The sequence below is a fragment of the Hemiscyllium ocellatum genome, chromosome 42 (assembly GCF_020745735.1).
Source record: "Hemiscyllium ocellatum isolate sHemOce1 chromosome 42, sHemOce1.pat.X.cur, whole genome shotgun sequence".
NCBI lineage: Eukaryota > Metazoa > Chordata > Chondrichthyes > Orectolobiformes > Hemiscylliidae > Hemiscyllium > Hemiscyllium ocellatum.
In genome coordinates this window covers 9,531,728-9,549,393 of record NC_083442.1, presented here as the reverse complement: position 1 = coordinate 9,549,393, position 17,666 = coordinate 9,531,728, and the positions used below count along the sequence as shown (strand labels likewise).

General features: G+C 38.1%; 1 protein-coding gene across 1 annotated transcript in view; it reads left to right on the top strand.

Moving 5' to 3' along the window:
* herc1 (HECT and RLD domain containing E3 ubiquitin protein ligase family member 1) overlaps positions 1-17,666 on the top strand; it is a 445,291-nt gene that overhangs the window by 73,832 nt on the left and 353,793 nt on the right. The window contains exons 8-16 of the mRNA XM_060853924.1: positions 3,985-4,112; positions 4,434-4,578; positions 8,707-8,878; positions 8,973-9,107; positions 9,404-9,569; positions 12,840-12,965; positions 16,334-16,552; positions 17,108-17,260; positions 17,356-17,488. Coding sequence (XP_060709907.1) covers positions 3,985-4,112; positions 4,434-4,578; positions 8,707-8,878; positions 8,973-9,107; positions 9,404-9,569; positions 12,840-12,965; positions 16,334-16,552; positions 17,108-17,260; positions 17,356-17,488 — 1,377 coding nt within the window. The remainder of the gene's footprint in view (positions 1-3,984; positions 4,113-4,433; positions 4,579-8,706; positions 8,879-8,972; positions 9,108-9,403; positions 9,570-12,839; positions 12,966-16,333; positions 16,553-17,107; positions 17,261-17,355; positions 17,489-17,666) is intronic.

The following is a 17,666-nucleotide window of genomic DNA, read 5'->3' as shown; positions in this document are numbered from 1 at the left end:
AGATGGGATGTACCCAAAGTTACTATGGGGAGTGAGGGAAGAGATTGCTGTGCCTTTAATGATGATCTTTACATCCTAATTGTCCACTGGAGTAGATGATTGGTGGGTGGCAGATGTTATTCCCTTGTTTAAGAAGGGGAATAAGTATAACCCTGAGAATTACAGAGCAATCAGTCTTACGTCAGTGATAGGCAAATTATTGGAGAGGATTCTACGAGTTTATGATTATTTGGAAAAGCATAGCTTGATTAGAGTTAGACAGCATTTCTTAGTGAGGGGCAAGTTATGCCTCACAAGCCTCATTGAATTCTTTGAGGATCTGACAAAACAAATTGATGAAGGTAGAGCGTGGATTTAACAAGGCATTCAGAAAGTATTTGGGATGCAGGGACATTTGGCCGCCTGGATATAGAATTGGCTGGCTCATAGAAGATGGTGGGTAGATGGAAAGTATTCAGCCTGGAGCTCAGTGACCAATGGTATTCAGCAGAGATTGGTTCTGGGACCTCTGCTGTTCGTGATTTTTATAAATGACTTGGATGAGGAAGTGGAAAGGTGGGTTAGTAAGTTTGCTGATGACATGAAGGTTGGTGGAGTCGTGGATAATGTCCTCAAAGTTGCCTCCAAATTTGAGAAGGTTGTTAAGAAGGCATATGGTGTGTTGGCTTTCTTTAGCAGGGGGATTGAGTTTAAGAGCTATGAGATTATGCTGTAAAGCCCTGGTTAGGCCACACTTGGAATACTGTCTTTCAGTTCTGCTCTCCTCGTTATAGGAAGGATGTGGAAGCATTCGAGAGGCTGCGAAGGAGATTTACCAGGATGTTGCCTGGACTAGAGGGCATGTCTTATGAAGAAAGGTTGAGGGAGCTAGGGCTTTTCTGATTGGCGTGAAGAAGGATGAGAGGTGACTTGAGAGAGTCATCGGATCAGGTGACGAGAGGCATCAACAGAGTGGATAGCCCGAGACTTTTTCCCAGGGCAGAATTAGCTAACATGCGGGGACATAATTTTAAGGTATTTGGAGCAAAGTTTAGGGGAGATATCAGAGGTAGGTTCTTTACACCGAGAGTGGTGGGTGCGTGGAATGGATTGCCAGCAGTGAAAGCAGAGCCAGATACATTCGCGACATTGAAGCGACTCTTGGATAGGCACATTGATGATAAGTTTTTTAGTTTCGTTTGATCTTAGAGTAGATTAAAAGATTGGTACAACCTCGAGAGCCAAAGGGCCTGTACTGTGTTGTACTCTTGTATGATCTATGTAACTAACCGAATAGTTTGGAAGAGAATAGTAATTCAGAGAATCGGAAACCAATACTTAAGGTACGTAACAGTTTGCCCCACACAGTAGGTTTAAATTACCACTTGTGGGATTAAGTCGGATTCTGGCATGGTTTGAGATTTGTTTAATGGATAGAAATGGAGAGTCGGGAATAAATAGACTGTTCGATGGTTGGTAAGCTGTGAATATTGGAAGTTACATGAGGAAGTTACTTGAGCTCCAGGAATTTGCAATCTATGTTGATGTTTGAATGTAGGGGTCAAATGTAACATTTCCAAAATTTTCTGTAACACAGAATTAGATGTGAATGGAAATTGAGGATAATATGTATTTTAAAAAAAAGCTTCAAGGGGATTTAGAGAAGCTAAGTGTGCAAATGCAGTACACAAAAATGTGGAAAAAATATGTAGTTGTAACATTTTGGAAGGTAAAGCAGAGTATTTCTTAAATGATGAGAGATTGGGGAAGTTTTGTCATCCAAAGGGACTTTGGTGGCCTTGTTTATAAATTACTAAGAGTCAACTTGTGGATGAGCAGGCAATTAGAAAAGCAAATGATTTGTTGGCATTGTAGAGCCTTATGTAAAACTTAGAATATTGTCTGCAATTTTGGTCTTGTGAACTAAGGAAGGGATGCCTGCCACAGAGGCTTTGCAGTAAGGGCTTATTCAGACTGATTCCTGAGTAGTTGAAGAGTGTGCTGTTGGAAAAGCACAGCCAATCAGGCAGCATTCGAAGAGGAGAATCAACATTTTGGGCATTGGCCCTTCATCAGGATTTATGCCTGAAACATTGATTCTCCTGCCCTTCAGATGTTGCCTAACCAGCTATGCTTTTCAATCACCACACCCTTCAACTCTCATCTCCAGCATCTGCAATCCTCACTTTCTCCCAGTTGATTCCCGAGTAGGAGGATTATCCTTGAAGGAAATATTGAGGAGTCTGGGTCTATGTTGTCAAGAGTTTTGAAGAATGAGAGGGATCTCATTAAAGTGTGCAGGACTTGATGGGATAGATTCAGGAAGGTTATTTTCCCAGGCCTGGATTTGGGACACTCTTCCACAGAAGAGTTAGTTTTTAAGGACTGAGATAAAATGGTAAGGAATTTCTTCATTCAGATGGTGGTGAATCTTCAGAATTTTTTAACCCAGGGGTTTGTGGAGGCTGAATCATCAAATACATTCAAGCCAAAATTTAGTAGATTTCTAGACACTAAATAAAGGATATGGAGATAGGGTGAGAAAACAATATTGCACTACAAAATCAGCCGTGATCTAGTTGATTTATTGTCACTTACCAAAGTACAGTACAGTGGAAAGTTTTGTTTACAAGCAATACAGGCAGATCATAGTAAGCAGGGAATGTATAGATCAAAAATTGTAACAAAAAAGTTAGGTTGCACAGTATGTGCGATAGGCAAGATCAATATTAGCAAGATCAGCATTATTTAAGGTTAAGAGAGTCCATTCATCAGTCTAATGACAGCCAGGAAGAAGCTGTTCCTGATCCTGCTGGTGCTTGTGTTCAAACTTCTGTTCCCCCTACTTTATGGAAGAAGGTCATTACTGGGGTTCGATGGGCCTTTGATGATTTTGGCAGTTTTAATGCGAGAACAAGCCATGTAAATGGAATCCAGGGATAGAAGTTTAGATTCCATGATGATCTATGTACAAAACCTTATATAATTTCTTCTGGTTTTGGACAGAGCAATTGCCATACCAGGCAGTTATGCACCGAGACAGTATGTTTTCAGTGGTGCATCTGTTGGTGAGGGGCTTTCTGGCAATTCAAATTTCCTGGGCCACCTGAGGAATAGGAGGTGTTGTTGTGCCTTCTTGACTGTTGTATCCATGTGTGAAGTCCAGATAGGTTGTCAGTTAGCCTCACTCAGAGGAATTTGACGCTCTCAACTTCAGTTCAACCCGAATAGTAGTATATCCTGTGTTTCTGTAATTTTTCAGTTCTGATTTTTCCTGATTTTTTTTTTGAGCATTCTCCAGTACATTGCTTTTATATTGTGAAGATTGAAGATCGTGAAGAAACCAAAAGTACTATACAAATTTAACTTAAATTTTCTGTGCTTTTCAATTCTGTCCATCTCGAAATTAACCTCAATTCTGTTCTTTTTGTCGTCATTTGCATTGCTACTTATGGTGAAATGCGTATCTGTATCATTTAAATTCCTTTCCAAGGAGAGTTTTCCTTATTCCTCCTGCCAAATTGTATTTACCTCAGTTCTTGAAGTTTATTTTTCCAATTACATGTGTATTTTTTCAAGCCTGTAACAAAATTGTAGTTCTCCATATTTATAATAGTCTTCCTAATTTTATTTTACTCTTTTAATTTACCTACAAATTTTAGAATTATGCTTCTCCCTGACCCTAAGTCCAGATCTATATAAATGGTGAAGAGCAGTTGTCTGAACACCACGTTCCAAGAATTATTAATCTTAATAGCTGCCTTTAATTCATACTGTCTGTTTTCTGTGTTGTAGCCAGCTTGTTAATCATTCTACTACTTGTCCACTGATTCCATAAATTCCAACCAGTGTAACATTATTTGAAAATTCATCGTTTATATAATTTTTAATGTCATATCTTCTTTTCATGGATTCTCATGCAACAAGCTATATTGCTCAATAAAAGTAGGTTAATTTGCAAGTTGTTTGGATAATAGGGCTAATATATTCCATTCATTCTACTAGGCAAACTCGGTCATGGTGACACTAACAGAGTTTATAAACCCAAAGTTATTGAAGCCTTACAAGGGATGTTTATCCGTAAAGTATGTGCTGGGAGTCAATCTTCACTTGCTTTAACGTCAACAGGGCAGGTTAGTTAAGCTGCAAAGTATTTTCATGGCAGAATGAAGCTTTTGTTTGTTGTAAGAGTAAACCAATGACGAATACGTGAGGTGTAACTGAAATGATCTTTATGTTAAGAATTTTTTAAAAAGTGCTTTGAAACACATCATGATATTAAAGAAGCTTGAGAAATATAACAATTGATTTTTAGTCCTCATTAACAATAGCATTGCCATATAAATTTGCCTATAGTTTTGACAAAAGAAATACGTGTAACATGAATTTCATACCACAAATTTATTTTGAATTAATTTGATATTGTTTTGATATTTGCTGCATTTCAAATGTAGGTGTATGCTTGGGGCTGTGGTGCCTGTCTTGGGTGTGGCTCATCAGAAGCTACAGCTTTGAGACCCAAACTTATTGAAGAACTGGCTACTACAAGAGTAGTTGACCTCTCAATAGGTGACAGCCACTGTTTGGCTCTTTCACATGGTAAGAAGCAAATTTGATTTTCTAAACCAATATAATCATCGCTGAAATGTAACAAGAGTGGTGGTGGCATACAACAAAATGTTACAAGGCTGTATAATTGGAACCACTTGATTCCAACCAATATTTTGTAGCCAAGTATAAGAATCTTGTTTGACTATTTGTCACCTTTTTAATTTGAAAGCTGTTGATTATAGTTTTATTAGTGACTTTATTAGTGAATGTTTAATTTTCAGTTTATTTATAGCTATAATACTTGCCTCATCTGTAAATAAGCTTGTTCTGCAATGAACAGCAGGAATGCATCAATTCTGCCAACACAAAGTTCAAAGAGCAAAACATAATGTGTTAAACCTGTACTTTGATTTTTTTTTGTGGAATTGTTTACTGTGGCTCTGAAACTGTATAAAACTTTGGTTCGGCCATATTTGGAATATTGTGTAGTTCTGGTAACCACACAACAGGAAGGAAGTAGAGGCTTTGGAGAGGGTACAGAAAAGAGGCATTTAGACAGACACATGAACAGTTGAGGAATAGACACTTGTGTACAGGCAGATGAGATTGATTCACAATGACCTCATGTTCGGCACAGATATGGTAGGCCAAAAGACCTGTTTCTGAGCGATACTGTTATATGTTCTGTGTAGCTTGTTTCTGCACTTCTCCTAATTGTGACATAGCAAACTTAATGGAGTAAGTTGCGTTCGACTCTTTGTGAAGAATATTCTGCATCTTATTTAAGTGTCATGTGTGATTTGTCCACCAAATCATGACCTCTAACAAAGCAAAATATTCTTGCAAGCCATTTTGTGATTTATTTTTGTATGGATTTTCTGAATATTTCAAATTGAAAGAATGGGGAAATTGTTGGATGTTGTGAAACTTGAACTAATTGATGGGTTAGTTTTCTGACTGGTAACTTTGGAAAAGATTGAGGGATTTATTAATTATTCAGTTTTTGCTCATTACTTGTGCTCCTTAGGGTACTTTTGCTAATTTTGAAAAGTTATTATTTAGCTTTTAAGTAACTCATTTTCCTCCAAAGTTTTTCCTTTTGAATTTTGTTTTCATCAGTGCTGCCTTCTGGAATGTGAATTCTGAGGGCCATTATAATAGGTTTAAAGCAATGAATTGTGTAGATATTATTTGTATAATAATCAAATAGACAAGATTTGTATAATAATCAATAGTATAGACAAAGGAATCTTCTCACTTTTTCATAACATTAATAACATTTGATTGTTTGTTGTAAATGGGAAGCAAATGTGTCGGGGTAAATGTACTTGAGGTGGCATAGATAAGCAAGCGTTTTCTGTATTTATCGCTAACTTAAACTATTGATTTGAATATACCATTTTGTAGGAGAAATTGAGGACTGCAGATGTTGGAGATCAGAATCAAGAGTGTGGTGCTGGAAAAGCATAGCAGATCAGGCAGCATCCAAGGAGCAGGAGAATCAGTGTTTCAGGTATAAGCCCTTCATTAGGAATGATGAAGGATTTATGCCCAAAATGTTGATTCTCCTGCTCGACATTCGCTGCCTGACCTGTTATGCTTTTCCAGCACCACACTCTCGACTTGTGCCATTTTGTATTAGCTCTCCCAAGAATTTATTTGTCTACCTCTGGATAGGTTTCTAATGTTTTTAAATCTTCAAGTCTGACCTGTGATTTTGGATCTTGTAGTCAGTGATAAAGGAACAATGGATAAGAATCATCTTAAAAGCTGCCCGCAAATCATTTACATTTTGTTTATCAGTGTATTTCCATACCATTTGGCTTATTTGTCATGGTCATTGGATTGTTCATCACTTAGAATGCTGTTTTTAAAAAAGTTGCTTCAGGCTTTTCAAATGGGCAGCATTTGGCTCAGTGGTTAACAAATTAGCTATGGCAGATCAGACCTGATGGCCAAATGGCCAATGCATGCTCTTTTGTCTTACTGTAAAAATAAGTCTCATTATGGACTCAACTGATTTTCTTAAATTGGCTGTTTTAAGAAAAAGAAAATAAATAGAAAGTTAGAGTTTAAAGAGAGTCCATCAGTCCTGAGCCAGCTCATCATCAACGACGCATGTGCCAACATCCCTACTCAAGAAATTTGAAAGCATTTCAGCAGTAACCACAGACTATAGCTAATACATTGCCATGGATCATAGCAAAGCTCAGGCCATCTGCTGAAGTGCAATGCAAAGAAAAGTGTCTGTGTTTGCACATTCTCCACGTGTCTGCATGGGTTTCTGCTGGGTGCTCCGGTGTCCTCCCACAGTCCAAAGATGTACTGGTGGCCATGCTAAATTGACCATAGTTTCCTGATGAATGGCCTGCTTTCACACTGTAGGGATTTGATTTTATTCTACTCTGGACGGAACAAGGAATTAAGAAAAATTAAGGTCTCATCTATATACTGAATATATTTTGATGGGGTTTGGCCTGGTCCATAACAATTTGGTCACAAGCTGCTACAAAATCAATGAAGTAGTTCATGAACTGACAGCATCACTCTGATTGCTAAATGATTATGTTTATTGGTACTGAACAAAGAGTCTTATTTTCTCGCTGTTTTAAAGGGAAAGGTTTGATGATGATTCCAGTTTATTGGGTATGTATGTATGTATACATGATTAAGACTGACTACAGAACATTAATTATGGTAATTCACCAGGAAATTAATGTTTTGTTTTCTTTGCATTGCACTTCAGCAGATGACTTGAGCTTTGCTGTGATCCATGGCAATGAGTTAGTCTGTGGTTACTGCTGAAACACTTTCAAATTTCTTGAGTAGGGAAGGTGGTACATAGGTCGTTGATGATGAGTTGGCTCAGGACTGATGGACTGTCTTTAAATTCTAACTTTCTATTTACTTTCTTTATCTTAAAACGGCCAAAATAAGAAAATCAGTTGACTCCATAATGAGACTCATTCTTACAGTAAGACAAAAGAGCATGCATCGGCCATTTGGCCATCAGGTCTGACCTGCTATAGCTAATCTAATAAATTTACACATTTCTGCTTTTACCCATAATCCTTAATTTGCCTTATATAGTTTCATTCCTGACTTCAATCCCCATGTAACCATGTCTCCATAATGGCTCTACGATCATACCTCCACCATTAACCTCAATTTGTGGCATCAATTCACTTATGTTGCTCTGATTAGTACACAAATTTAAGTAACAAGTCATTCATTTTGCATTTTTGCCATTTTCCCTCCTTTGATTGTATTGCTTTTTTTAAAATGCTTGTGCACTCTGTTTCTGTCTGTCCTACCCCAGGTTTTGTTACCCAAATAGGTGGCCTGCAATGCTGCCATATCCTCTTGCTATATAAGCCTATGTTTCCCCTTTGTTTACTTGTCATTTGCTGCTTTGCAAAGCCTTTGATGTCCTTGAGTTAGGAAATATGTTTGACCAAAACCTAGTGATAATGTCACTCTGTCGGTATTCCGGACCTTGAGTCTGATGTGCTGTTAATGTGGTTTCGAATTCCACCATAGCAAATGGCAAAACTTAAAATCAATAAAGAAGCCTGGAATTAAAAAAGCGAGTCTAATGGCAATCATGTAACTTTTTTTTATTGTAAAAGCCTGTATGGTTTAGTAGTGCCCTTTTAGTGAAGAAAATCTGTTGTTCTTATCTGGTCTGGTCTACATGTGACTCCAGACCCATAACAATTTGGTTGACTCTTCACTGCCATCTGGCAGTTTGGGATGGTAGTTGAGAGTGTGGTGTTGGAAAAGCACAGCAAGTCAGGCAGCAAGCTAGGAGCAGGAGAATCAATGGGGATGAGCTCTTCATCAGGAATCTTTGGGCTTATACCTGAAACATTGATTCTCCTGCTCCTCAGATGCTGCCTGACATACTATACTTTGCCAGCAGCACACTCTCGACTCTGGTCTCCAGCGTCTGCAATCCGCACTTTCTCCCAATGTGGGATGACAATAAATGTAAGCTTATCCATGACACCTAGATTGCATGAACTGATTAAAAATAAAGTACAACTTTATCATTTTATTTTGCTTTGAATTCTTATATTGACATTTTTCTGATTTGCCGAATGATATCTTTTAATAATGAAAAGTATTTTGATTTTGGTGCATCATATTATCTATGCATTCTTACTTTAATTATAGATAATGAGGTGTATGCTTGGGGCAATAATTCTATGGGACAGTGCGGTCAAGGAAACTCAACTGGGCCAATCACAAAACCTAAAAAAGTTATTGCTTTGGATGGAGTAGCATGTCAGCAGGTTTCTGCTGGAACTTCCCACAGCTTAACTTGGACAGCATTACCAAGAGACAGGTTAGAAAATGAAACAAAAATTCCCTCAACAGTATTTTGGACAAATTCCTATTTTGATAGAATGTTCAGCACTCCCTCTGTTTTGTTACGACAGACAAGTTGTAGCTTGGCACCGACCGTACTGTGTTGATTTAGAAGAAAGCACTTTTTCTCACCTTCGATCGTTTCTTGAATGGTACTGTGATGGAATCAATAGTGAAGTTCCACCTGTCCCTTTCCCGTCATCCAGGTATGATTGGCTGTTATAAGGTTTAGTGAGTTTTATTAACATGTTTTGTTAATGTGTTCCGATTTAGTGCCTTCATTTTAGAGCAAATGTGTTAACCAATCCAGTTTCAAATCAAATTATTAAATAACTGTAGACTAATGTCTTGGTAATCTTGAGTTTGGGAATTACAACAATATTTGGATTTCTTATTGATGTCAGTACCAAATACAAAGTATTATAAATTCTTACATTCAACAAATACTTTCTATGGAATTCAAGGTTTAAATTAAATTCATTTTGACTATTTTTAAAAATAGGGAGCATCACAATTTTCTTAAGCTTTGTCTCAAGCTACTATCTAATCATCTGGCACTGGCTGTAGCTGGCGGTGTGGCCACCAGTATTCTTGGGAGACAGGCCAGGCCACTGCGAAATCTATTGTTCAGATTAATGGACTCATCTGTACCAGATGAAATCCAAGAGGTGAGTTATTTCATAATAGTTTTTCTGTATTTGAATTGCTATTGCCCTTAATTACAGCACTGTTGAGATATTTAGTTTTGGTGCCGAGGCTTAATCTCAGTGTGGGCCCTTTCCTCCAAGAGATGATGAGCATGTAGCAAATCCATTAGCTGATCTATGTGAGGCAAGTTCAGCTAGAAGTACTGCATCGTTAAAAGTGTTGTAGGTCATTGTTTTCAAAGATGGTACCTGTTGTCAAGCTGTTTTCACTAATGTAATATCACCATTTCCCCTTGCTGTTACCTAGTACCTTCTGTGTTTCTTGTCTCTGGTCTTCATGTCATGCTTGCAAGAAATCTTAAAATGGAGCTTTGAAGGAGCCTGTCTTCTGGTTCCTGTTTTATTTGTAGATTAATACAGCGCAGAGAAAGCCTTTTGGCCCATTGTGTCTATACTGACATAACTGCCACTTAAAGGTGTGCTAATCCCAATTTCTTGCACTTGTCCCATATACTTGAATGTTATGATTTTTCAAGTGCTCATCCAGATATTTTTTAAATGTTCTAAGGTTTCAGGCCTCTAGTACATTCCCAGGTTCCTGTGTCCCAGATTCTCTCAAATCTCTTCTGAATCTCCTGCCCCTTAGCTGACATTCCTTCGTGATTGACCCCCTCAACCAAGGGAAACAGCTGCTCCTTACTCATCCTGTTGTTATCCCTTATAATCTTATGCACTTCAATCAGACTTCTCCATTCTAAAGAAAATAATCAAAGCCTATCTAGCCTCTCCCTACAGCTGCATTGCTCCATCCCAGGCAACATCCTGGTGAACCTCCTCTGTACCCACTGTAGTGCTATCACATCTTTCCCTAGTGAAGTGACCAGCACTTCCAGCTTTGCCCTAACTAACTCTGTATAACTCCAACACTACCTCCTTGTTCTTGTACTCAATGCCATGACAGATGAAAGCAAGTCTTATTCCTGATGAAAGACTTATGCCTGAAGCGTCGATTCTCCTGTTCCTCAGATGCTGCCTGACCTGCTGTCCTTTTCCAGCACCACACTTTCGACTCTGATCTCCAGCATCTGCAGTCCTCATTTTCTCCTGATGAAAGCAAGTGTCTCATATGCCTCCTTCACAATCCTATTTTCATGCTCTGCCAACTTCAGGGATTTGTGAATATCCCGAAGATCCCTAAGCTGTTCCTCTAAGCTACCCAATGTAGCATTCACTAAATACTACTTTATCTTGTTTCTTCCCAAATGCATTACCATCTACCACTTGTTTGCTCATCTGATTATCCTATCTGTATTTTACTGTAACCTGTAACCATCTTCCTCACTATTACCTACTCTACCAATCTTGGTGTCATCTGCAAATTTGCTTAACAGTCCCCCCACATTTTCAACTGTATCATTTATGGATATAACGAATAATTAAGGGTCCCATGTACTAATTCTTGTGGTACACCTCATGACTTTGGCCTCCAGTCACTCGAACAGCCTTCTACCACAACCTTTGTGTCTTATTCCTGAGCCAATTTCAGATCAACCTCACCATGTTTCGTTAATTCTATGTGCTTTAACCTTCTCAATCGGTCTCCCACGTGGAACCATGTCAAAATCCATATAAACCACATCAACTGAATTTCCGTCATCCATACACTTGATTACATGTCCAAAAAATTCTAACATTTCTAAGGCATGTCTTGCTTCTGATAAAGCCATGTTGGCTATCTGTAATTAACCCATGCCTTTCCAAGTGGGTATTAGTTTGTGCCATCAGAATTTTTTTACAATAGTTTCCCTACCAGTGACTTGAGACTCACTGCTTTGGTGTGTATTCATTTTTCATCTGGCAAATTTAATTGAGCCAGCAAAGTTGCCACTGTTGACTGCTGGAATACTTGGGCAATGTGCCTATGAGAAGGCTATCATGTTGAAGATTTTTGTCTGTCCAGGAGGTGCCAAAAATATGTCATTAAAATTGAAGATCAAAACTTGAGCTTCCTTTTTTTTATGGCTGTAAGCTATCCGTTTAGAAAATCATAGGATTCCTACAATATTGCACCAAACCATTCAGTCTATTAAGTCCACACCAACTCTCTAAATTGCATCACACTGAGACCAAACCCCCACACTATCCTTGTAACCCTGCATTTTCCATGACCAATCCACCTAATCCACACATCTTTGAACTGTGGGTGGAAATTGGAGCACCTGGAGGAAACCGACGCAGACTCTGGGAGAAGGTGCAGACTCCAAATTGACTGTCACCTGAGACTGGAATCAAACCCGCGTCCCTGCAGTGCTAACCACTGAGCCACCATGTTGCACCATTCTTCACAGCTGAGAATGGAGGTCTCAGATCCCACATTGTTGTCGTGAGAGTGAGCTTATTGTTTTTCCAAACATGTTTTGAACTTAGCAAAAATGGGAACTGCTTTTCATGTTTAGTGCTGAGTTCTTCATCAATTAATGTTGCCATGAATCTGTTGATCACTTGGACACAAACACTTCATATAAACTGTCATCTCTCATTCTGTTTGACTGTCCTAAAACTCTGGCATGGTTGACTTAAATGCGATCCATCATCACCATTGCTGCCTTAGTAAACAGTTATACAGCAAGAAGCAAGAATAGAATTGCAGAAAATTCATTCTGTCGGACATATATGATGCAAACAATGTCTTTTGTATAAAAAGAACTAACATAAGAGCTTGAAACTTCCATAGATTAATCTCATTCTTCAACAGCATTTTTCAAGCTTCTACAGTACTTGTTTTATTTAACTGATTGAATGGTTGCCCTTGTTTTCCTGTTGTGGTGAAAGAAAACATCTTTCTCGCTTGCCTGCAAGGGAAGTAATTAGGTCAATGTGGTGGTTCATGGCCTGTCAGTACTTATTAAGTGAACGGCTAAAGGTTTTAATTTGTGACTGGTCAAGCAAATTTCCCCTTGCAGTTTTTACCCAGAACTTAATTAGAGAGGTGATGGAAAAGGGTCAGTTTCTTTCTGGGGTCAAACTACCCACTTACTTGTCCTCCCTCCTCACTTTCAGTGAGGGAAAAAAAATCATACCTGAGTTGTGTTTACAATGAATGTTTTGTGCATTTTTTTGGTTTTGAAGGAACAATTGAATCAGCTCAAATTAGTTTGGAGAAAAAGAAGTTACCTCTTGTTATCTATGAAACATTTATATTGATTTTGAAGAAAGTGTGAAACATAATTGTTTACATGTATGTACCTGTAATACTTTAAAATAGACTTGAGTTTTTTCTTGGTGTTTTAGGCTGTTATAGAGACATTGTCTGTTGGCGCTACAATGTTACTTCCACCATTGCGAGAAAGAATGGAGCTGCTACATTCGCTACTTCCACAGGGCCCTGATAGATGGGAAAGTTTAACTAAAGGACAAGTAAGAATGTTTTGTTTTTGGATTTTGCATTGATTATTAAGGTCATTAACATTGTTTAAAACAGAGAAACCTTTATTATCTGAATATTAATTATCTGAATACCAGGGGCGGGGTTGAGGTCGGACCAGGGCGGTGTTGGATGCAGTGTGCTGTTGCCTAATCTCCTGAATGGGGAGCAGTTAGCAAGTGCTCGCTGTCAATCCCATTGAACTGATGGGGGGTGAGCTTCAGCAATGCTGCAGGTCCCTTACACACAAGTGTGTCTGCTCAGAAGCAAACTCTGAGACAGAGAAGGAGCAAGGCAGGCAGAGCGAGGAAAAAGAAAAATTCAGAAAACTTCGAGTCCCAGAGGAGAGGCATCAAATCAAACCACCAAATAATCAATTATCTGAACAAAATACTGCCTGCCCATCTTGTTCGGATAATCGAGGTTTCTCTGTATTTTGTTGTGAAATTGCGAAATTATTCACATTGACTTATCAACCTCTCTGCTGACGAAATAGGTCATTCCTAGAAATCCACCCAGGACCCTCGTTACTTTTATAAAGCTCAAAGGCAAATTTCCCTCTTTCTTCTTTGTCTTAAACCACTCAAAGCAATTCCATGTATCTTCATAACCATTTTTTATTCCTGTAAATATTCTCATTAGCTTCTTCTCCAGTGCACTAGCACTCTGTCTGTAATGTGATGAGAATTGTCTGCTATACATTACAACTATACGTTATGTCGTGTAATTCCTTTCTGTTATATGTCAACAAATAATTGAAAACATCTGAAAAGTATTAATTAAATTTCATTAATCATTTGGTGTGCAATGTTCTCCATTCCCCTATACATCTCAGAATCTTTCCATATGTTATTAATTCCCTTATCTTGATTGTTCTACCTGAACCCATTACATCTCAATTCTCTAGCTTTGTTTGCTGCCAATTGCTAAAACGTCACATGCATCTATGCACATTTTCAGGTCCTGGTATTTAAAGATTGTTCATAGAAGTTGTGTTGTGATATCCAGATATACTAAATGGAGCAGTTCTAGAGGCCATTTTCAGTCAATGGATTTAATTATAATTTGTGCATCAAATTAATTTTCATATTATTTAAAAAGCAAAATGGATTTCCTTTTCTGGCTATTTGTTACTCAGATTACTTGTACAATTTAAAAAGCAAAATGGATTTCCTTTTCTGGCTATTTGTTACTCAGATTACTTGTACAATGCTTTTTACACGGTACTTTAATTGAATAACATTGAATAACTACCTTTTTCTAAATTTAACAGCCTTTTATACATATAGCAGTTGAATCCCTTTATTTTCTCTTCTTAGTGATCTGATATTGTCAGAGGCGTGAAGCACTGATTATAAAATTTATAACGACAGTTACTTTGAATTTTATCTAAGCACCATCAAATCTTTATCTCCTGGAATTGTAAAATATGGTTATGAATGTTAAAACAGTAAGCATTTCCATGTATGCGTTCACAACAGTTGATGCTTCCTTTCATCACCTCCGTTAACCTCCCATTTTTCTCCCTAAATGGTCAGACTGTTTATAGAGTCATGTACAGCATGGAAACAAACCCCTCGGTCCAACTCGTCCATGCCGACCAGATATCCCAACAAATTCTAGTCCCATCTTCCATTACCTAGACCCTGTCCCTCCAAACCCTTCCTATTCATATACCCATCCAGATGCCTTTCAAATGTTGCAATTGTACTAGCCTCCACCACTTCCTCCAGCAGCTCATTCCATACACATACCAACCTCTGAGTGAAAAAGTTGCCTCTTAGGTCTCTTTTATATCTTTCCCTTCTTGCCCTAAACCTATGCCCTCTAGTTCTGGACTCCCCACCCCACTTTGTATATTTATCTATCCATGTCCCTCATGATTTTATAAACCTCTATAAGGTCACCCCTCAGCCTCTGACACTCCAGGGAAAGCAGCCGTAGCCTATTCAACCTATCCCTATAGTTCAAATCCTCCAACCCTGGCAACATCCTTGTAAATCTTTTCTGAACCCTTTCAAGTTTCACAACCTCTTTCTGATAAGAAGGAGACCAGAATTGCACACAGTATTTCAACAGTGGTCCTGTCCAGCCGCAACATGACCTCCCAACTCCTGTACTCAATATTCTGACCAATAAAGGAAAGCATACCAAAAGCCGCCTTCATTATCCTATCTACCTGCGACTCCACTTTCAAGGAGCTATGAACCTGCACTCCAAGATCTCTTTGTTCAGCAACACTCCCGAGGATCTTACCATTAAGTGTATAAGTCCTGCTAAGATTTGGTTTCCCAAAATGCAGCGCCTCGCATTTATCTAGATTAAACTCTATCTGCCACTTCTCAGCCCACTGGCCCATCTGATCAAGATCCAGCTGTAATGTAAAGTGACCTTCTTCACTGTCCACTGCACCTCCAATTTTGGTATCATCAGCAAACTTACTAACTATACATATTATGCTCACATCCAAATCATTTATTTAAATGATGAAAAGTAGTGGACCCAGCACCGATCCTTGTGGCACTCCACTGGTCACAGGCCTCCAGCCTGAAAAACAACTCTCCTCCACCACCCTCTGTCTTCTTCCTTTGAGCTAGTACTCTATCCAAATGTGACCTCCACTGCTGAATGAGCATAAGCCTCTTTCGACTTGAGCTTCTCTGAACCATATTGCCAATATATTTCCTCACCAACCTGTCCTGTGCACCAACCACCATGTGCTCACTGACCTCCATTTGCCTCTAGTTCAACAACATGTTGTTCTTAAAACTTTTATCCATATTCTCAAGTGCCTCCATAACCTTTTCCTGTTTTTCTGTGTAATCTACACCAACCCAACAAAAATTCCCAATTTTAATTACCCTGCTGTTGCCAATCATACATTTAGTTGCTGAGGCCCTAAATTTTAGAATTCCCTCCCTTAAAACCTGCATCTTATTTTCCTCCTTCAAAATTCCCCAAAACAAAATCTCTTTGAACAAGCTTGTGATAATTTGCCCAAATATCACCTCTTGTGCACTGATGTCAAGTTGTGTTTGATAATGCTGCTGTGCTAGGAAGAATCTTAAATTCATTTTAAGGTTATTTATTTTACTACATTAAAGGAGCTATATAAATGCAAGTTATTTTCAAAGAGCTGTAAACAACAAATCACCAAATTTACTAAATATGAACATTTTCCAGTTCATATAGCTGTAATTTGCAGTGTGGTTTAATTTGCCCAGTAATTGGCTATAGCAAAGAAAATATATAAACTGCAAAATTACTAACACAACCTCTGGACTTTTTAATACTAATTTGCAGTGTTTGATTGTGTAGCAGCTATGCATTGATTTAACATAAATATCATCTTTATTTCCAGAGGATGCAATTGGATATTATTCTTACAAGCCTACAAGACCATACCCATGTAGCTTCTTTGCTGGGCTATAGCTCACCTTCTGATGTTGAAGCCACCTCTACAGGACAAAATTACAGCAGCTTCCTTGATCCCTCATTCAACTCCCAATCCAGTCATCCCGATACCCATCTGGCAGAAATCTTGATGAAGACCCTACTAAGGAATTTAGGATTCTATACTGTAAGAAGCTTTCTATTTGTTAGCAACTCTTTCAACAAGTTCTTGCTTAATCTGTACTATAATATCCTTAATCTGACGAGACTTGTGTTTATCTGATTTTTCTTAATTTAGCTGATTATCCTGAAGTACAGATTTTATTTCCAATTTTTAATCGAATATTTAATTCCTGCTGGTAATGCAGGCTTGTTATACATGTTGGATATATGAATTAAGCTCTGAGCTCTTTCAGTCAAATGATTTCTTGGAAAGATTTGTTTTCTCAATTTATATTAAACTTCCATCAACATAATTTGAGGGAGTTTGGATCAAAGAAAGATAAAAGTACAACCAGAAATTTGGGTTGCAAAATTGTGTTAAAATGTAAAATGACATGTTCTTCATTACTCCATAGGAAGACCCTACATAGGGAGGCAACATACTCCTAAATGTTTTTTTAGACTGCTCTCAGTATGTTTCTTTTTAACAATTGGAAGTTCCCCCATTCTATATTGTATCATGTCATTATAATTGTGTTAAATCTAATTTATAATATTACACTGTTAATGCTCTAAATAGGATCAGGCTTTTGGAGAACTGGAAAAAAACAGTGACAAGCAGCTTCTGGGGACATCGTCTGCAGAAAACTGCCAGCCAGCTCATTTGCATGAACTTTTGTGCTCTCTCCAGAAGCAACTCTTGGCATATTGTCACATCAACAGTGTCAGTGAGGTATAAATGTGGACCTTTACTTGGAATATGTAGTTTTGAGATATTTTTGGCTCATCTTTATTAATGACTTAAGTTTGTTTTTTTTTCTAACTTAGAGCTCCAGTAGTGTAGCTTTATTGCACAAACATCTACAGCTCTTACTGCCTCATGCGACTGAAATTTACTCCCGTTCTGCGACACTGTTGAAAGAAAGCTCCTGGAATGGGAGTGTCAGGGACAAGCTTCAAGGTATTGGTGACTTGTTTAATTTTACTTCATTTTTATTTTTTTTGTTGTTGTAATAATAGAACACCAGCCTCATTAGCAATTTTGTTAACTTTTTGAAGAGATTAAAATCTTGTTGGTGTTTATATTCCATGTAGGATTGCTCTCTGTCTTCTTTATCTCCATTAGTTTAGTCTTCCAT